The sequence below is a fragment of the Orbicella franksi genome, chromosome 10 (assembly GCF_964199315.1).
Source record: "Orbicella franksi chromosome 10, jaOrbFran1.1, whole genome shotgun sequence".
Lineage (NCBI taxonomy): Eukaryota > Metazoa > Cnidaria > Anthozoa > Scleractinia > Merulinidae > Orbicella > Orbicella franksi.
Window position 1 is genome coordinate 3,762,382 of NC_138154.1, and position 21,899 is coordinate 3,784,280.

General features: G+C 39.1%; 1 protein-coding gene and 1 long non-coding RNA gene across 2 annotated transcripts in view; both read right to left on the minus strand.

The window, feature by feature from the left end:
• The window catches only part of LOC145500948 (uncharacterized), a 36,753-nt gene extending 24,511 nt beyond the window's left edge, over positions 1–12,242 (minus strand). The window contains exons 1-4 of the mRNA XM_081480517.1: positions 11,736–12,242; positions 4,928–4,995; positions 3,227–4,451; positions 2,466–2,543 (exon numbers count right to left, since the gene is read on the minus strand). Coding sequence (XP_081336643.1) covers positions 2,466–2,543; positions 3,227–4,451; positions 4,928–4,945 — 1,321 coding nt within the window. The 5' untranslated portion in view covers positions 4,946–4,995; positions 11,736–12,242. The remainder of the gene's footprint in view (positions 1–2,465; positions 2,544–3,226; positions 4,452–4,927; positions 4,996–11,735) is intronic.
• Positions 12,243–16,197: 3,955 nt separating this feature from the next.
• LOC145501197 (uncharacterized) overlaps positions 16,198–21,899 on the minus strand; it is a 7,518-nt gene continuing 1,816 nt past the window's right edge. Inside the window, exons 1-2 of the long non-coding RNA XR_014051216.1 lie at positions 19,822–21,899; positions 16,198–18,983 (exon numbers count right to left, since the gene is read on the minus strand). The exon at positions 19,822–21,899 is cut by the window's right edge and continues 1,816 nt beyond it. This is a non-coding gene — a long non-coding RNA (uncharacterized LOC145501197). The remainder of the gene's footprint in view (positions 18,984–19,821) is intronic.

Here is a 21,899-nt window from a genome sequence, read left to right on the forward strand (position 1 = left end):
ACTAGCTATGTATCTGTGAATTTTATACACAGCAATACGCACGCCGGAGGTCGTAATCCGGCCGTGTTTTTCAAAGGCCATTCCGTATACAGAATTGTTTTGTTCTTTGAGATTCGTCTTTGAGGAACGAAATATATATCTCAATCAAAAACTTAGAATGAACAAAGCATTGATAAATATATAAGGAAAGTTAAACAAACGATTTAGATTCGACTCTATAGCTACCGACAGAGATTGCCGTGCTGAAATACGAACACGCTTGTCAGTCAACCGAAACGCAAACTAATAAGTCGAGAACTCCCAGGTTATTAGCGTACGTAAAATGGACTTTTCAAAATAACAGAAATAACAGTCAAGCAGAAATGTATTCATTTAACTGAACTATGCTGCCTGAACCTTTTTTCAAGATCTTGTCGAAGGATTTTCCACGATTTACTAGTACGAAATATGCAAATTTGTGTAGCTTGATATGTTTACTGGTATGTTGGACGTACACAGTAATTGACTATGCATATAAATAGAAAAATACTACGGTCGGTCGGAAATAACGGAGCGAAAAGTTACCTCATCTTCGGATATTGTTTGCCGACATCTCTGGTTAACTGTTATGTTAAAACTTATGTGTACTGAAGGCATCCGCGGTCGAGTGTCGATCGATACCCTCGATGGACCTTCGATGGACCCTCGATCGATACTCGATCGACACTCCATCAACACCTCAGTTGACACTCAATCTGAAAACCGACGCATACTGACAGATTAGTTAACGAATCATCTTACAACCCGGCTTCACACAAAGTCACGACTATAAAGACTTTGACGAGACGAGCGCGAATAGTTTGTGACACACTGGACAGCTTACGTGACGAAACCAGATGCCTTGAACGTGTTTTTCACAGAAACAACTACAACGCTGACTTTATTAGACAAAACATTTGCCGACTAACTGAAGCTGACGCAACGAACAGGAACCCAACACCTGTTACTACACCTTACATTTGGGGCACTTCTGAAACTATATCACGGATCCTACAGCCCCACAACATCCGTGAAGCCCACAAACCTACAACTACGTTACGACACTTACTGACCAGCGAAGAACAAATGCTCCGACTGCCAGGCTTCCCACATTGTTGAGACTGGCAGAAACCTCAACACGAGACTGACTGAACAGAAACGAGCCACCAGAAATGGTGATGTCAACAATCACGCTGCTGTACATCATCAACTAACAAACCGCAACATCGACTGGGACTCTGTTCAATGCTCAGTCTACAGTACAAACTACTTTCAACGACTGACTCTACTAAAGCTGGTACACTAACTTAGAACAAACGCCTCTTAAAAGATGTCAACAGCTCCCGCGCCTTTCAAACGACTTATCCACGACCTAAACGAAACCGACCAACAGACTTCTAACAGACTGACTTAATTAGACTAACAATAGACAAATCGAAACCGACCAATGACTGATGACAAACTTTACACGAGTCTTTCAGCCAATACCATCATGGCTAAACTGACCAATCACTTTCAACGGACCAGGCTTATAACATCATCGACTGATAAACACTATTTATTTGACTATGAAGATAACTTCCGCTCAGGTTATCGAAACGTCACTCACTATCAACAGTTCTTTTCAGAACTACCCTCACCCGGACGATCACACTATACGAACTACTGATACTCCTGGGTTCAAACCATTTACTATATAACCTTCTCTGGTCAGCCATGTTTGCATTTCACAGATCACCAAAATAAGGCTGTGATAAACTACATGTGCGCGGTACTTTTACATCTGACGGCATGCGAAAGCTAATCAGAACTAACTACAGTTGGTATGACCACAAAATAGATTGGATTCACGAACTACTCTTAGGGATGACATCATTTAACTAAAAGCTAACCAGAACAAACCATAGTTAATTATGATTAGAATTTGAACACAAATATATCGAAAAAAAAGTCTTCACTCAGTGTGGTTCCGTTAAAAGAGTGAGGTCCACTTTAGCTTTAAAACACTAAAATATAAACCTTTTTTCGAGCTGAATCGAATTCTTTCATTCTACTACTAAATGAGAGCTGAACGTTTTTCGGGACGGATTTTTATAGCCATGGCGCAAGAGCCGATGTTTGTCGAAAACGAGCCCAGCTGAAACATCGGATTAAGTGATTGTTAGTAATAACAATCAGTTGACAAATACTGGTGGGGGCTTGTTGGTTTTCACTCTACTAAATTTTCGAGTTAAAAATTTATCCCATGACTTATAAAATTATAACTTTCGAGTTCCTGTAATTTGAGTTGAAAATGCCCTTCATTATGAACGGGTCTTGAAACTTGTATTTTTTTGGAAATGTGAAAATTTGCAACGTTTTTGACATATCTGAATCCTCGAGTCATTATACCAGTTGGCGACGGCTGAACAGCTGTTTGCAAATTGTTTGCTTAGTAGGTATGGTACCTGGAAGACGCTCAGTTGTGACGTCCGTTTGTTGAGTCGGTACTGTTCTTGTCGAGCTCGGACTAGCTACAGGAGAACCTACCAAGACAAAACATGACAGCTTACAATTACCTCGACCATGCATTGATAGCTTTCATGTAACCTTTTATGTAAAAGATAATTTCTCAAAAGCTCTTCTAGGTACTTTTTTTTTTTCGATAAAATGCTGAGCATCAAATGCCAGTAATGAAGGGTGTTTGCTACTTTACTATTATAACCAAAATAACAAACAGGTATACAGCTCTGCTTTCACAGAATTGCAAGCCACCAACCAGATGGGTTAAATTACTAGGAAAATGAGTTCTAGAGATCATTGCAGTGATATACACAAATTAAGCTGTGAAATGTAACAAATGAAATTCAGGCTTGAACGGGATTCAAACCCATGACCTCTGCGATACCGGTGCAGTGCTCTACCAACGGAGCCAAAAAGCCAACTGGGAGCTGATCACGTTCTAAGTTTGTAATATACCCGTAGATGGTGAAGAATGCAGGTGAATATATGAAAGATCATATCTTTGAACTGCTGCTTAAGGTGTGTATATAACTGCGATAATCCTTCATGTCTTCATATCTTTCTCCGCAGTTCAAATATATGATCTTTCATATATTGACTTGCAAAAAGTGTTCTGTTGTATTAATTAGTAAATATTCTATTATCACTCTGTCTGACAACCCGTCAGTAACTAAGAAAACAAAGCTGATACTGAAAATATTCATACCTTGGGTAATGCTGAACATCTTACTAATGAGAGATTTAGTTTGACTTTCCCAACTGTACTTCTTCACGTATGACGCACGTAATCCCTCAGACTCCTGAAGACGGTCAAACCTGTCTTTGTCCTGGACATCCTTGATGGCTTTTGCCCATACGTCGGGATCTTCTGAATTAATTACAAAATATGAGCCATATAGTACCTTTCTCAACGCTTCTCCAAATCCCGAGTTTCTGCTGACAAGAATTGGCAGACCAGCTGACAAGGCTTCAAGACCTGTCAAACCAAAGCCCTCCGTTCTCGAAGGCATGATTGCAAGATCCACTTCGCAAAGTAAGTTCTTCAAACTCTCCCGGTTTTGTAAAAAGCTTCTGACAGTTAGGCGTTGAGCAGGGATGCCACACTTGACCAAACGAGTTTTAACCTCGTCTTGCTTTCCATCTGGTGCACCAACAAAAGTAAGATGTGTGCCATCTAAGGTAGCAACAGCTTTGGCTGCAATGTCAAATCCTTTCAATTCGAAATCTTCTTCATCGCCACGCCCAAAAACCAGAACTCGGAAGTTTTTCCTTTCATCAACAACCTGGTGGACTTCGGAAAACTCAGCCAAAATTCCAGGAGTAAATTCAACTACCATTTTATCTTTCCTGCAGCCACGAAGGTAAGCGCGAAAAGTCTCACTTAATTTGGGTCCAACAGTAACAGCTAAGTCAGCCATTTTACAAAGTGCGACTTCCATTTCATGCTTTTTTTCATTCACTGATACTGGATTCGAATATGTCTTATACATCCCAAGTTCCTCAGGGGCAATATGGACAACCTGAACCCATTTACATTGGTGTGACTGTCGTATAACTTGTGCTTGAGGACCGAGCTTGACACCATGACCAACAACTATGTCAATTTGTAAATCACTTGGTGGAAAGTTGAGCCATATTAACTCATCCATACCAACCAGCCTGTTTGCTTGAACAAGATTAATCTTGTGGCCAAGAGCTGCTTTCTTGTCATCTTCATTGCATTGTGGAACAAAGAAGGTGACCTGTACCTCAGGACTTTTTGCAACGTTTATTGCTAACTCTCTGTTTAAAGTGGAAAGTCCTCCTTTACTTGATCTCCATTCTGATGCCAGGAAAGTAACTTGTAATCTTCCCGATGATGAGTGTGCTTCACTATTTTCTTGAAATTCTCCTCCACTGGATTCCTGGGAAGAGCTCGATGATTCTGACTCCTGAAATAAATCATGCAAAATTGTGAGCAAGGTAACTGGAATTATAAGTGAAACGATTTTGGTGGGTTCCCGGCCTCAAAGTTTGGCCCATGTAGGAGAGAAGAGAAATTCAGTTTTAAAACGAAGAAAGCGAAAAATGCCTACTCCTATCCTACAAAACTTCTTTACGGGGTTTCCTTCAATTTGATGAAAAATAAGTAAATGATGAAATAAATTGTGTGCCCGGTGATAAAAACACGGGCTGCATTCGAGTCACGTGGCCCATCAGGCCGGCGCTTATCCCCGATTTCTGTAGCATGAAGCGACTAAGAACATTTCTACTCCCCTCCTGCTCCATCGCAGGGTTACCTGCAGCATTAAATTCGCCAGTGCCCATTTTTAAACCTGGGTGGAGAGACCCGGTACCCGGTGATACAGCTTCTTTGTACACGAGCTACCGAGTTAGCGAATTATTTAAGACATAAAGAGTTAAATACCTTTCCCTGTGAAGACATCGCCTGAAGCGTTTGGTGCCCAATGAATGTCCTTAATGGTTACACAGACACTAAAACGATAAATGGAAATTCATGGCTTCATTAACTCTTTTTCTTCCAGGTATGGGATAAAGTATAATACAGCACAATAGTGTTTGTTTTCGTGTGCCATTGTCAAAGAGAGCAACTGAAAATTATATCATCAGTAAACAGGTAATGAGACATGTTGACATTGATGTTTCACAGAGGGTTTCCATTAAGATCTTTTTACGCTTAGAACACGAATGTCTAATTTGAAGGCTCGGTTTTGAGACAGCTACCTTCCTAATCTCAGACAAGGGAGCACAGCCAACAAAAGAGTTCCAGGACGAGGTTTTCAACTCAGCGAGTATCGTCAAAAAATAGAAAGAACTCTACTCAGAAAAGAGTTAGTTACGCTAGTAGTATGAATATACAGCGCGCAGTTTCCTTTAATAACTGAGCCAGAGAGTTGATGAATTGTCTCATTTCCTGACACTTTGTACTATGGTCATTAGGGCTAGACAAAATAGGAGGCCTGTGGCTTTTTTCCTTGCGCCCTCACCTTTGCTAGACCAAAAGTAAATAGAATTTGTGTTTTTCAGAATTTTTTTTCAGCATTTAGACGAGTTTCGTTCGCTCAAAGCTTACCAAAACAGAGACAAACCGTGTATTGGGGTAAAATTTGGTTATGTGCCATGGCCGCTTTTACAAACCGATCATAGTTGATAACTCATCTATTAAAATAGAATACGTTTTAAATCCTGCAAATTGCATGCTTTTTTGTAGGGGGAGGGGGAGGGGAAGGGGGAGGGGGGAGGGGGAGGGGGCTGGAGTAGAGCACATACTTATTATATTTACTGTTAACAATTTTTCAATATAGTGTGGAAAAACAAAATTAGGGTCTTTTAAAAAGAAGCATGAGAAATTAGATGTTTCGCCACAAGAAGAACATATCATTTTTAACTTTTATTCTCCAAGTTGTAGTGGTAAAGTGATTTCCCTTCTTCACATCTTCACCGAGTCACTTCCTGTTAGACATTTGAAACCCCGGGGGGGGGGGGGGAGAACTCCCATATGAAAAGGTCAGGGATGCTCGTCGGAAAATTTGAATTTAACTCCTAAAGGAGACTAATATGGGAGTTGCTCGAGCTTCATCACATCCCTAAAAGATACCACTTAAAACGGAATGGGTTCGATTACTAGCCACTGTTCAATAAAGGATCCCGGGCGCACTTGTAAACCCGACAGAGAACAGCAGAAATCAACCTTAAAACACAGGAATTCTGCATCAGTCAATTTCAGCAGTACCCATCCCCCCCCCCCGGGCAACCGCCGGGCATTTGCTCCCGTTGTCAGTCCCGGGGGTGGGGCATTCACAATTTTATCGCGGCCCGGAGGCTGGGCATTTGCGTACCCCGGGGCGACCCTCGGGCATTTGACACACGTGTTTTCGAAAGTGCCATGGATGAGTTCATCGGGAAAGACGAGGCGTTTGTCAAACAATGGCTTGTCCGTCAAGGACTAGAGAAACTTGTAGATGTTTTTAAAGGTATGTTTTCTCAATTTTAGATATTTCTTAATCACTTGTAAGCATATAAATATAAGGGACAAGGTGAACTATCACTGACGTGAACACCACTATTTCGCATTTCGCATTCAAAACTAGTCTAGCATCTTTTTAAATTCATGAAAGTGGTTTGCGAATTCAAATGATACGATCTTCAAGACAGATCTTCAAAACTGTTGAAAACAAAATATAAAGAAATAAATATAATCAAAATCAACTAACATCTACTGTTGTCCTTGAAGTCTTACCGTTGCATTAAAAGACTAAACAGTTGAATGTTTTATTCACTGATTAATAAAAAAAACTGCAGAGCTGTTGTAAGGCGACGATCCTGGGGGCTGGGCATTTGCTCTCTGTTTTCGTCCCCTCCCCGGGGCATTTAGACAGCTTATGTGTCCCCACCCTAGGGAATTTGCCCATTTTTTAAAAAAATGCTAATGCCCGGAGGTTAGCCCGGGGGGGGGGGGGTGGAGGGGGATGGGCACTGCTGGAATTGACTGATGCATTAAATGAGAGCGTTTCTTTTATTTATTATTTCTTCGAGTGCACTCTAAAGGTTACTTAGACAACTCAAAATGGTGACGTTTCGTCGTCAACACCTAAAGTGAGACCAGAATCCTTGATTTGTACCCGAGACGACGAGCATTCCCGACCTTTTCATATAGGAGTTTCACCCTGGATTTCGAACATAGCCGTCTAAGGCCCTTTTACAGTCGCTTGCGCCGTGTCAAATTAGTTATTTTTTTGAATTTCTGACGCAAGAACTCAATATCTTACTGCAGAAATGTTCAACAGTGAAGAAATTTTCGCACGTACGTTTTTAACTTGGAAAGTATTATTGTCCAAGTTATACTGGTGAAGCGATTTCACTCCTTTGCTCCTTCACTTGCTGTTAGACATTTGAAACATTTCGCACGACCGTCTTTATAAATAGGTACTGCCTGTACGTAATCATATAAATAGCTCATTTCCCGAAAGTGCCCGCTGATACAGGTTTAACCACACTCGATTGCCGAAAAAGAAGACATTGAAAGTCACAAATTAAAATTGACGAGCTGCATGAATTTTCGAATGATTCAAGCCGTGATTAAATGTTTTAGACGATCAACAGTCAAGAGAATTGAGGAGAATTAGAGCGATGTGTTAACTTTGTTGAGCGGGCAAGACGCGGTGCTGTCCTTGTGGTATAGCGACTCTATGCTGAACGCATTTTTTTTTAATTTCCAAGATGACAAAAGGTTACAAAGAGAGAAAAAAAATGACTGATACTGGCTGGGAAAATAAAGAACGAAAAAATTGAGAGGAATGAAAATTAGAATTATTACTTGGTTTGGTGACCGGAAAAGAAGCGGTACTTTCTTTATAATTGTCTCGGTCTCTCGGACAAGGATAACTTGGTCTCTCGGACCGACAACTTCATGAATGATTAACATCTCCTCGTGTATTCTCTGACCGTTGCGTTTTGCACTATTTCTTAACAATGCCAGTGGGCTTTAACTTTAACTCAACGTACGGATTAAAACCCCAAGTCAGTGGCATCAAAATTGTCACTGTTTACAGGGTATCCATTTTCCAAGTTAAGTGGCTCATAGCCACTTTGATTATACGCATTTTTTTTTTACCTATATATTGACATATGAATTACGTTGTTCCATGAAACGTCCTGTCCTAATAACATTGAATTAGTCTGCAATGGAAACCTGGGCTTCAGCTTTTGATTTATTGATGTCTCACGATCATCTGCTGGTATTTTTGCCGTCTTGTCACTCAAGATCGGACATAAACACGATTAAAGCATTATTTATGGTTGTGTGATAGTAGGTTTTTGGCCTGGGAAAGCACTTCTGTAAAAACCTGGGGAAACTCTCTTGCTGCGGGGATCAGTACCGGATCTGTTACAGGGAATTATCTTCAGAGACGTCAGCAGCACTCAGAACTTAGGTCCAACGATGTCGTTTTAATCCAAGAACACAACCAGAATGCAACCGGAACATAACCGGAATGCAACCAGAATGTAACCAAAGAATATTTTACAAGGCACGACTATTTAAGCCGAAAACACAATTCTAAAGGATTACGTAAAGCTATTAAAAATTCTTAACTAAACATTACCTAACACATTTCAGAAAGCTCGATTGGCTATAACGGAATTCAACGTTTACAACATTAATAACTTTCAAAACAATACAGGTAGATAATAGTTTAACAAAAGACTATCGTAGGTAGCAATTACAGTTCAACGCTTATTACAGTTATGATCCTACAAGAAACTAGCAGGTGTCTGTTACGGTCAATGAACTGGAACAGTAACCTGTAACTTAGAAATGCAAAACGAGCCAAAACTAATATCTACGTTGGATTTCTATATTTTCTGACAGCGAAAGCAAATGTAAAACGTACTTAATTATCCAATTTTCTCTCCTCACAGTCGCCTGTTTGTTGACAGTAAAAGACATCGCTTTCTCACTTGATGATTCTATGTCCATGGCCCCCATATTACCGCAAAGTGTCAATCTTCCTTTTTCTGACTATGCAACATATCTTGAGGTGGCTCCCTATAGTTTTACAATCGCACGCACGCTGAGGACGAAACCTCAAGTAATCTGTGCGCGCTCAAGGGAAAACGTCGATGTTTTTCGATATTCTATGACGTCAGCATGAGCACAAAAAGCAAAACTGACAATGAATTTTTCCGCGTTTCCTTCGGTGATTTTTTTTTTAAATTTGGCTCAGTTGAAACCACACACAACTCCTATAAAATACCCTATTTTTGCTAAAATCTGTCAGAGCTAATCTAACATATTTAGAAGAATGACAAATTACAGAATATTGGAAAAACCATCAGAACAACCTTGACTTTTTGCCAATTCAAAATGTCAGGCAATATCATTTCCATGATGTGGCAAAGTATAAAGTAATTTCACCAAAGGAAAGTATAAATATTAAGGAATTAAAGCAAAAATGAGGATTTATCTGCCTGACATTAGATGAGATGTTGCCATGGTGACGGCCTTAATCCAAAAATTGTCAACCAAAAATACGCCTTATTTTAACAGTACCCATACTGAAAAATCTCTACAGGGAAAACTTTAAGAGAAATAAACTAAGTTTCCTTTTCTAACTGGCGCTCTATAGGGAGGGTGTTCGTAAATGAAACCTCCAAAACCGTTGTACATACATCAACTTCAGCTAACATCAAAGATTAACTACTGCAACTCTTTTACTTCTGCAAGATACTAAACTGTATGAGCTTATTACTCAACTCCGTAAGTACTTTGAAAACCAACTTTAACTGCCCCCCCCCCCCCCTGGTGCTCTTCAACTGGTCTTCAATGACCAAACTCCTTCTTGGACTAACTGACTTTCTGTTTACTATCAACCAGTGAGATTACCTACTGCAGAATCAGACCAATAATCTTCCAACTTTTGGAGGCGCCAATGCTATATAAAGCTTTGCCCCGTTTGCGCGCCCCTCCTCCAAAATAAGAAAACTCTCAACAATACGAATTACTCTAATTTCCTTTCAGCAAGGATGTAAATGTAGGCATAGTGAAGTATGGGGTAAAACGTTAAACAGAAATCTTCTAAAGCTTCATTACTTCACATTTGGTTAAATTTCATGCGAAACTTGCAGTCTCTATAGTCGCAGTTTCCCAGAAATCCATTCTTGCATAATGAAGGACCAAAAGGTGCCGCCAGCTACCCAAGAGACGTCTTCCATAGCAACAAATTCTGCGCCTTTGCGTATCCAGGCACTGATTCAAAGCTCGCCTCAGACGTCAAAAAGGCTTGGCTGCTTCCCAACCGTCTAATTGTAATGTGATGTTTACAGGAATTCAAAGAAGTAGATCTTTTTAAACACCAGGTGAATAACGTTATCAGATAATGCAGTTGAAAATAAATTAATTCGAAAGGTAATTTGACTTCCAGGTCTGCTTCGCTAGCCGTTTTGACGCAAAATATTATTCATACTTTGCTGCATGTCAATATTGTCAAAACAATTTCACTGTCGAATGACTATTTCTACAGCCTGTTCCTAATTAAAGCTCATAGCCCCTTTCAAATAATATAGTACTGATATAAAACATATCCCTACGTTTACTCTATTTGGTTAATACTAGCTAGTTTAGGGAGACGAGACAGATGCCGACAAGAACACTGGAAACTATGTTAAAATTAAAACAACAATTAAATAACTATTCTCACAGTTACCTAATTGATATCATGACTTCTTGCACTTAATGATTAACTCGGTTAGTAGCTACAATAATGTAACAAAAATACCAAGGACATCATTAAAAGCGTTGTTTCAAACCAAACTTTATACTTATTTTATCTTGTTGAATAATTAACACTGGTGCACCTACGCAAACGACAGCTAACAGGACACTGTCTGGACACTGCACACAATGCAAATTGTCCATATATAGGCCAACTCCTTGTTCTGTCTGCTTGTGAACAAAGTGATCTATCATCGACACCTCACGAAAAACTCCTTCTTACTGGAATGCCTATAGTATCGAGAGTTGCATCATAGCGTTGAGCCTGTAAAGATATAGCTCTCACTAAATTGTCGGCGGTGAGTTCCTCTTCTACCGACATTCGTTTGGTGTCTGGCAAGTTTTTCGGCGAATTAGCGCTAAGGCTCAACGGTCAATTTTAAGAAAAACAACTAAATCATCGATAAACCTGTATTTTGACGAGTCTTGCAAGAAGAGACTCGGTAATTCACTAGTTAAAGGGGAAATAAAGTGAACTCATCAGCATGCTGGGAAGTCGTTGTTTGAATCCCACAAACGGGAGTAAGGTAACCGGTAAATAAGAAGACAAATACCCGCGGATCACATACATCAGACGTTATTATGTCCGTGATTCGTCGAAAACATTGCTATTTCAGTTCTCGTAAGACGAAAAGATTGCATCAGCCCATTTTACAGAATCGGAAAAGCCGAAACACGATATGCCAAATCCTGTATCAGCTAACAGTGCCTAGTGAACATTTTCCTCATCCTATAGTTTGAGAAGGTTGCCGTTTTTCAGTGATGAACACACAATTTTACAAACTACATTTAATGGTTTTCGATCTTCGTTCATCCCGTTGGCTTGAAAGAATAAGCGATTTTCGCTAGCGCTGAGATCATTCGAAAATAGTGAAACTGTCTCTAGAATACGGTCGTCGACTTGCATTACAAAATGCGCATGAACTAACTAGGTAAAACAAACCTGTAATCGTGCCACTTCACTCTGTAATCACGTCACTCAGTCATCTTGAATAATGCGTATCCAGAGTAGAAGAAGACTCGATCAAGTGTAGTACATTCCTTGGTGTGATCTGAGAGAACGTCGTTGAAAAATACACTCTACATCAGGAACTTAATACCCACAACTACCCAGAGTTTGACCTTTCACTTTCAATTTTCTGTTACTGATATTCTAATTCTGTAGCTGAATGACGCAAACTGGCATAAAAAACATCAAAGCTGAAGAGACTGGATTTGGGATATGTAAGTGTAAAGGCAATAAAAGAATAATAATTAATAACAGTAAATATCATTATGTAAGTTTAAAATAATTTGGATATTTCTAGGTGTTGCATTACTTGGCTTAGTGATTGGTGCAGAAACCTCGAACCACTCTCTCAACCAATCAGAAGGAAAACCAAAACCAATCGTCACGCGCTCACGCACGTTTTCAGGCGCTTAGGTCAGTAACACAAGGTACGTTAGATTGTCTTCGCCCTTGCTTTGTGCTTCTCGATAGCTGATAATTATGTGGGACAGTTTTTTGATAGTTTTTTTGTATAATTCTGTACAGATAATTAATTTATTTTCATTAGATAATTTGATTAGTTAAGTAAGCACGGCTCGATGGACGATTAACAGCAGGTCTGATGTGAATTGATACCGTGGGTAAACAGAGAATATCTACCTTGTGATCGGCTAGAATGCCGTAAAACCCCGTCTAAGAGCCTACATTCTTTGAATTCTGGCAAAATAGGTTCTTGTGTCAGTTTGGGGTAGTTATTGGAAATTTAGGCTAAGTAGGTTCTTAATTAGGTTACTAATTTCGATGTAAGAGATATGGTTGTTGATTACCAGAAAAAATAAATAAACCCTGGTTTATGCGGCTCGTGTTCCCACAGCATTTCTCGTTCTCCCAAACTTCCACTCGTGTTTCTATTTAAGTAATAGACCACTCTTTCTATGGGTTTACTGGTGCAATAAACCACGCGGGATGTTGGGAGAACACGAGAAAAGCTTGTAAATCACGAGATTCTTTCGATCCGTTGCGAAGTTTTCTTACTTATTGACCCTTAAACCTGCTGGCATGCAGGCGCTAAGGACGCTGAGTTTGATGACTACTTTTTCATTACGCTGTCAGTCAGCTAGTTCACCAAAATATACTGAGGTCTTAAATCAAAGCTCATGTGTTGTGTGTTTGTACAATCCACAGATGCAAGTAAGTAGGAACTAATTTATTTATTTTTTGCTTAATAGAAAATTTCAAGTCATTCAGCAAGGAATGGGACAAAGCTTGCAGAAAAGAATTTATATCAAGCCAGAATAGTACTTTGTATCTAGATCATAGTCTCTTGTTTGTATTCTCTGCAGTTATTACCCATACCCAAGTTACATTTGTGGTCGCTTCTTTCAGAGGGTCGTTATTCCGAGATTAACTACCTGTGGGATTTCCTAGCATTTGTCAAATTTCATTGCTAATTTCAGAGGATCGGTATTTGTAGAGCTGTACAACCTTAAACATAAGCACAAGAGGCTTATTATGCGCTAGTGGAGACGGCTACGACATAAACACAAGTGTTCGTCTTGTGCTTAGCTTTATGCTTATGTGAGGGTCGTGACCCATAATCCCCCTAGAGTTGTAACTCCCATAAGCCCTTGCGGTATAAGCGTAATAAACAAGAAAACACATGGTCGAAAGTGTTGACTGTTTTGTGGATTTATAGTTCGCTGTTTCCCACTCGAGACACCGTTGAGATCTTGCTTTGAAGCTCTATCGGTGAGCGAGTAACACTTATGTTGCTGTTATGTCCAGTGGGGACCAAAGGATAAAGTGCTCGCTGATTGGCTGAAAGTCTTTCGCTTATGCTTATGCCAACCATGTCCCCACTGGACCTAGCAGCGACATAAGCATTAGCATAAGCAAGAGAAAATGAATTTATGCTTAAAATTATGCTTACATCCCGCCGTCCCCACTACACTCTTTTTTTTCATAAGAATATTGTTTTGTCTTTTTTTTTGAAGAATATTGTTTTTTCTGGCCTAGGGTGAATATTCTCATCTTTCAACCGCTTTCAGGCTGAAAATATTATTGTGAACAATTTTAGATTATAGCGTATGACATTTCCGTTGCCTGGATGGTGTTGAAGTAATTTTGGAGCCAGCCTGCAAACATTGATTGCAGACATGTTTGTAGCATCTAACATACGCTCAGTGCTGTTTTTATTGCTTTTTAGCTGGTTTTTCCATTTAGAACGTAAAGAGAAAGGAAGAATTTTATACGGTTTATGTTAATTGAAAACATATAATTGTATATGTATTTACAAATTTTCAATGCACAAAATTATAGACTCAATTGTATTATGCGACGTGTTCTCGCCAATTCCTCAGGAGCGACTGAGCGATGCTGTCCGATAGAACGTGTTACGTTAGTATTTCGTATATTTGTCATCTTTTAAAAATTTTTTAGTGTACAGTTCTGTAATTTCATTAAAAATTCTTTCCGAAAATGGACCGGAAGTGAAGTGCTTTGCAGTCTTGGGTAAAGCATGGATCGGCGATATGGACGGGGGCGGATTACCAACATTCAAGGTAGGCCTTGTATACGGCTGGTGCGCCGGAAATTTGAATTGACCAATCAGGGTTCAGCAAGCGATTCACTTTTGACTGCCGGCGCCGCCGCCGTATGCAAGGTATGTGTTATCAAGATTTTTTAAATTCATTTTATGACAAAGATTCTAATTTGGTTTATACTCTTTTATCTCGCAATTGCAGAGTGGGAAGCTCAGAGAAGACAGTTGTCCAAAGAAAAAGAAAAAGGCGTTTTTTCAAAGCTTTTGAAGTAAGCATGGTATTACTGATCAATACTAAACCAGCTCCCTTTAGTTGTTTTAGGGAGCTGGCATAACCCTTAATTTTTAAAAAATATATATTAGAAATAATTGTAAACTACTAAATCGGGGTAAACATATAAAGTGTGTTGTTGTTTTTGAAATTACAATCATTATTGGGCTAGCAATTTAGAAGTTAGGGCCGAGATGTATTAGTAAAGGACTTCAATATTATTTTTTTGTTCATTTCCCTTACAGCATTATATAGAAGTAATTTAGCAACAAGCATTTATTTGGTGAAAGCAAGTTTGATCTGAATGTCTAGAGGGATCAGAAAAATCCTATTTTAAATATAAGTGTGAATCATTTTAGAAACCAGAACGTAAAGTGCCAAACTGTCACACGTATGCTGAACCTGGAAGGCATCTGAAGCATTGGAAAACAATGTGCTGGGAGAGACCTTGTCCGATCCGCTTAAGACATAAATGGTAAGTTGTAGTGTTTTTAATTGATATAACATAATCAAAGTGTAGATTATGCTCATGGCGGCAAAAATGACCACATATTGCTAATTTATCCCTAATAATAGTCAACAGACAATAGGCTGTTGAATAATGGTACTAAACAACGCGTTTGTATTTAACCCAGGTAAAAACGCCGGCCAGAACAGGCTAATTATCATTTTTCAGCTCGGTATTCAAAATTGTCGTTATGTCTGGCTGGAAGTTTAATGAAATAAATTCGATCTTGCTAACAGCCAAGAGCGGATATTTTTTCCCCAGGAAAGTTAATTATTAATGTTAATTAACGTGGGAGCACAGAATCAGTGCTTGGGAAGTTACATCTTAAATTTCCAGTTAAACTGTCGTTGGGTACTCCTGATTACAAACGCAAGCGTCGAAAATGTAGGAAATAGACAGATGTCATTGATGTCAGAGGCCAACACAAATGTTCGCATTAGGACTCAAAGACCTCGACGTATCCCATATCGCTTTACTACGTTAGTATCATGAGACTGTACGAATACATAAATTTATGAGGTCACGTAAAAATTGAAACCCCGTATCCCGCTCTGTTTCCCTCGCCAATCCCGCATCCCAACGCCATAAAACACGAAACCTTGCTCCTCCTCATAATTGTAATTACCGTTTCCTACCCTTGTTTTCAGCTCAAATCCCGAAAATCATAGCGAAAAAATGCCAAATCCCGCATCCCGCCAAACTTATTGTGGACCCTCAATTATATTATGCGACGAGTTCTCGCCAATTCCTCAGGAGCGACTGAACGATTCCAGCGATTCTGTCCGATAGGACATGTTACGTTAGTATTTCGTATATTCTGCATCTTTTTTAATTATTTAGTTTACAGTTCTGGAATTTCACTAAGAATTCTTTCAGAAAATGGACCACTTGAACTTGAACGTGAAAAACTGTTTTGCGGCATTTGAACAAAAGACTAAAATAATTAAAAACAATTACCTGTTTGTCTTTCCCAACTTACTTCTAAAGGTAAATTAGCCTAACTGTTGCCGGAATAGACCAATTTCGATACCGTAGAATTCCGATAGTAAGGCCTCCCCCTCTCCCCGAAAATAACGGCTCCCCGAAAGTAACGCTAATTTTTAACTTGGAAAATATTTGTTATTTTCCAAGTTGTAGTGGTGGAACGATTTTACTCCATCACTCCTTCACTCCTTCACTTCCCGTTAGACATTTGGAAACCGGGGGGGGGGGGGGAAACTTCCGTATGAAAAGGCAAGGGATGCTCGCCGGAAAATTTGAATTTAACTCCTAAAGGAGACTAATGTGGACGTTGCTTGAGCTTCATTAGACCCCTAAAAGATACCACTTAAAACGAAATAGGTTCGATCAATAGCGACTGTTCAAGAAAGGATCCCGCGCGGACTTGTAATTGCAGACCTGACTCGCGTACTCGAGAGATCAGCGGAAATCAAGCCTGAAAACAGAAATTAAATGAGAGCGTTTCTTTTATTATTATTTCCTCAAGCGCACCCTAAAGGATACTTTGACAGCTAAAAATGGTGACGTTTCGTCATCAACACCCTAAGTGAGACCAGAATCCTTGATTTGTACCCGAGACGACAAGCATCGGCGACCTTTTCATATAGGAGTCCCTCCCCGAGTTTCAAGCATCAGCCGTCTAAGGCCGTTTTACAGTCGCTTGCAGCGCGTCAAGTTAGTTATTTTCGAGAGGTAGAAGGTATAACGATTTTTTCATTGTAAGGAAAATACTTATGGTACTTCCTTAGCGATTCGATTCGGGGAAAGTCTTTATGTTTTTTCCTTCACAAACCTACGTGATATCGTGAGTTCGGAAGCAATCGATATAAACGAATGATCAAAGGCTCCAGACGATTTTTTTAACACAAGAAACGGAAAGACAAACGCTACCTTTCGGTAAATGGTTTCTTGGCAGAAAATGAAAAAACAATGAAGAAGAAAAGGAAAAATAATCCCTAGTCACCAATAAGATTTCAACTCCCAATGTCCCGGACGGAGAGCCAGCACTTAGCACACTGCACTACTTGAACATAAGTTATCCAAAGTGTGAAAGTGTTAATTATTTATTTACGTACCGCAGGCTCAATTGTTTCGCTCAGTCTATACCTCACTTTTGACCAAACAAAATGAGCTTGTAGTTTTTAACTACAGCACAAGAAAGACATGTACACATACATGTAATGTAAATCGTGTGGCAGGCCTGAGTAAAAAACAGTTTTTTAACGCTGACCTTTTTCATTTTTCAGATATCACAACACACCCCTAAATGAAAAAAAGGCTTTATGGGTTTGTTCGAAAGCTAGACTGCCCTCACATCAGAAGTAGTTTCTTAATGAGCGATGCCTCATAACACCCTTTCATAATTTATTTTCCAAATTTAGTGGCTCACAGCCACTTTGATTCACTTTCTTATTGAATCCCGAAAGTAACCGCTCCGCCGAAAGTAACGGCTTCCAATACAAGAAAAAGCCGTATTTTATTTCATACAACGTTTCACACGATACTATGGATCGATGGAACGAGAAAATTTCTCTTCTTTCTTATTAAGGTACCGTAAGGTGTTTGCTTTTGTGATTATAGGTTTTTGGCCTGGGAAAGCACTTCTGTAAAAACCTGGGGAAAGTCTCTGGCTGTGGGGATCAGTATCGGAATCTGTTACAGGGAATTATCTTCAGAGACATCAACAGCACTCAGAACTTAGGTCCAACGATATCGTTTTAATCCATGAATGTCACCAAAAACATAACCAACGCGGGATAGTGGTATCTGGGGTCCCACCACCGGGGGCGTAATCGAAGAACAATTACAAAACACCTGTATATATGCTAGGCTCTAAACAAATGATCTAATATTTCGTTTAGTGATCCTAACTGCTATTGTCTGCCTATGAGCTCATTGTTGTTTTAGGCTATTCCTTCATAGACAAGTCAGTTATTCTGCTCGTAAATATTATCTACTTGCAACTTTAGGTGGTTCTCACTACAAAGCGTTGTACGGTAATAGAGATAGACAGGTGGTTACCATGGTTATTGGACTTACACTTAACTTCTAACTGCTTTTTTTATGGTTACGAATATCGCCAAATTCTCCCCTCACATAGCGAGCTAAAGATTTAGAAGTTTTTAACTCTTTGGCCTAAATAGTCTTATGTTGTTTTCTCGGCTGGTTGTTCTTGACGGCTATTGAACTTAACTTAGTGCTCACGTTAATACTAGTGGAAATGCTGTGTGAAAGAAAACATGTCTTTGCCACGTTGCCCTTAACCTCAATAACGTCAAAAGGACTGGCTCATTCATAAGTAATCCCAGAAGTTTGTTGGAGTTTTGTGAAGAATTCTTACTCATCCCTCTCTGCACGTCAGGAAACGTTTTGACCAAACGCTGCTCAAAGTGCTTCACAGTTGTCATTGCTAGCGAAAAATGTTCCTTGAGAGAGGAGTAGATGCAAACATTAAACAGTAAAATGTCTCGCCGAAGATGTTCTCTCGCAACACTGACATAGTTGATGAGTTTTCTTTAACAGTTACGCGCGGTGTGATGAGTTAATCTGTTTTAAAACAAACCAGTTACATAGGCTTATAAGGACGGGAGGGGCTGGGCACTGGCTTAATCATGGAAAGGAACATTGTTTGGTGAGATAGTGCTTCTGGCTTACGTCAGTTCTTGATATATTGGAATGATCTAAAAAATGTTTTTTATTCGGGCTTTCGGAAGGAAACGCCCGAGGTATAAATTCGGCTCCATTGTTTTTTTTTTTTTTTGCGTTCAGTCACAAAACGCAGTTCAACTACAGCGCATGCATGAAGTGTACGCGCATGCGTAGAATGAGCCCTAGAGAGAATGGTTTAAAGCAACGGCCATTCTCGTCCCCAGTGCTACTCGTCTTAAAATGTCGTTGACGAGTAGCTCTGGATGCACCCAAAAATTCGAATTTTTTCATTGGCTGACAAAAAATGAATGCGCAGCAGAAGTGAAAATTACAAAGCTCTACGCATTCCATTTTACTTCCGGCCCGAATGGCGGCACCTTCGCTCAGTTGACACAGGCGCGCTTTACGAAAAAAAAGCAAAACAAATGGTGACCATTCCCGATCGATCCGAAGGAATCGTAAAAGTTTCCACGTAACCAAAGAAGTACATCGCCTGCAACGATGTAGTTCTCGATCGTAATCATCGTCCTTTGTTGTAGCAGCCGAGAAGGTGGGAAGAAACGTTTAAAACTCTGAGAATCAAGCAGCTAATACAACAATTACTCTGTCGCTGACCATACCCCAAGAAATCATAAAATTAAATTCGAATCGGCAGTGGGTTTCAAAAAACGTTTGTCTTCCTTTATTAAAAGCTCAAAAGGAAACTTAGAGCCTGGTGAAAAGACGAAGAAATATCACTGTTGCTGAGCAAATGTGGCACTGGAAATCCGAAGGTGAGTTTTCTCTCTCTGAAAGATCAAACAGATCAGATTCTAGCAGTCCAAAATGTATTGAATGATATTAAATTGCCCAAATGAGTCAAAGGTCCGTGTTATAATACTCTGCTATGTACTTGGATGATGTAGCAAATGGTCTGAACATGAAATTTGGTTTGTTTCTTCCACAGATTGTTATGTATGTATCTGTTACTACGTGTACCTGTTAAGACGCTTCTGCTGTTATAGATATATATAATATCTGTTTTTTAGCTCCCCTCTCTTTAATTATTGAGACCTCCCCTATAGTCTCCCACCCCCAAAAAACACGAACAAACCTTTTGTGGTCAGGCAAGAGTTTAGTTTGCTTCAGAGCCCCCACCCAAATTTATTTTTTTTTTAATAATTTACTTGTGGAAATGATGAGTAAAGGAAAATAACCATAGATAACCATAGCTGAAATTTGAGGCCCTTTCCTCTCTCCCCACTTTAGTTAGGAAGCAACTGCAATTAGCAAAACTTTATTCCTTCACAATAACATTAATCAGTAAATAACAATACTTTATCATCAATGCAAATAACTGTGAACAAAATTAATATTGAGGCAATAATTATTACTTATATAACTGATGAACGAATCATCAGACTAGTGGGTTTCCAAATGTAATGTGGAAACTCTGCTAAAAACAAATCAAACATTATAGGTGTACAGAGTTACGTTAATATCCCCATAAGAAAAATATCATAATCTTTTGGTTAGCCTTTGAAAGATTATTTATTTCCTGCCATTATTTACTATTCTTTGTTAATTTTCAGACCATAATAGTGCGACACAAATTCTTCGAAGGATAAAAATATATGGATAATTCAAATAGGAATGTTGCTCTTGTAGTTCAATAAATAATACTGAAAAAAGGAGATGGAGATAGAACCATCGTTAATAGTAAAGCTATGTGGTTGATGTTCTGATCAACCACAAGAAGTAGAAAGTATGCATTCGAGATTTGTTGTTGTACATGGTCGAATAACAGGCTGAAGAGCCTTATTATTAGCATGAAGTAACACGAATATTGCATTATTTCCCATTCATTTTGTTCATCCAGTTTCCTAAAAAAAATCTTCCATAATGTGCACTGTGGCACACCAATATGAATCACTCTCTTCACACCAGGCACCTCTACATGTATACCAATGCCAAATACTAATTTTATAGTTACATCATTTTGGCTGTTTTTTTGGTAACACCATGTACTCATATGGGAATACTGAAATAAATTGTTATTATTGTTGTTGTTGAAAGCACCCAAAAGATTAAGCTTTATATAAGCTGATTGAAAGGTATAAAATGAACAAAAAAATTATATCAACAAAAGCAGTGGGGGTTGGGAGAGAAAATGGTGGGAATAGCCCTATATCTAGTTTTGTGATGTCTCCAGTCACAGAAGCTCAGGTGACCAGGCTTTTCTCAAGCCTGAATGTACAAAAATCATCATTAGATGTTCCAAATAAGCTAATTAAAATTGCTGCGGAGCCATTATGGAAACCCCCAGCGGACATATATAACCACTCAATAACAACTGGCGCAGGACTTTATTATTTTTTTTTCACTGCGTTTACCTTAACACGGTAGTGACCACTTCAAAAACCAATTTCTTCCCTATACCCCGGTTACCACACACATTCTTTTTTTTTCTTTCTATAGCCATATGCAAAATAGATTTCTCTTCTCATATTTATTTAATTATAATACTGATGTAAATTAATTCTGTAAATAATGCACAAAAAAAGTTGATTGATTGATTTGATTTGACAGTTAAATGATTGTGTAAGACCCTTTTTTGTAAAGAAAAAAAATAGAACAAAATGGGGTTACTTGAAAAAATGAGGGCACGATAGATCATATGAAAGTGAGCACCTTTATTACATTCCTTGCAGGGAAAGATGAGCAAAACGCCAATACAACAAAACTTTCCTGAGTTCAACAGATTTTTATTCCGCTGCAGCTTACAAACCTATGTAGATAACCAGGAAGTAAATAGTTCTTACCATTAAAAAATTTTCTCTTCATCTATCAGCACGGCTTATATTTAAATTCTCTGGTCAGTTATGCAATTTCCACGGCTGATTTCCACAAACGCTTCCGTGTGTCCATAACCAAATTTCCCCGTGTCATCGATAGACGTAATACATGTGGTATCCTGTTTACTTTGCATGAAAGCTTTAACAACTGCACCTCGCTCTTTAAACTTCTCCTTTTTACCGAATATGAAGAGAAGAAACAACAAGAACACAGCTATCGACCCTGAATTTTTGTAGACGGTCCACCACAAAATGCGCAGCGAAATCCGTTGGTAAAATATTAGACAAGCTTGCAATCGTGTTTGAAGCGGCGACG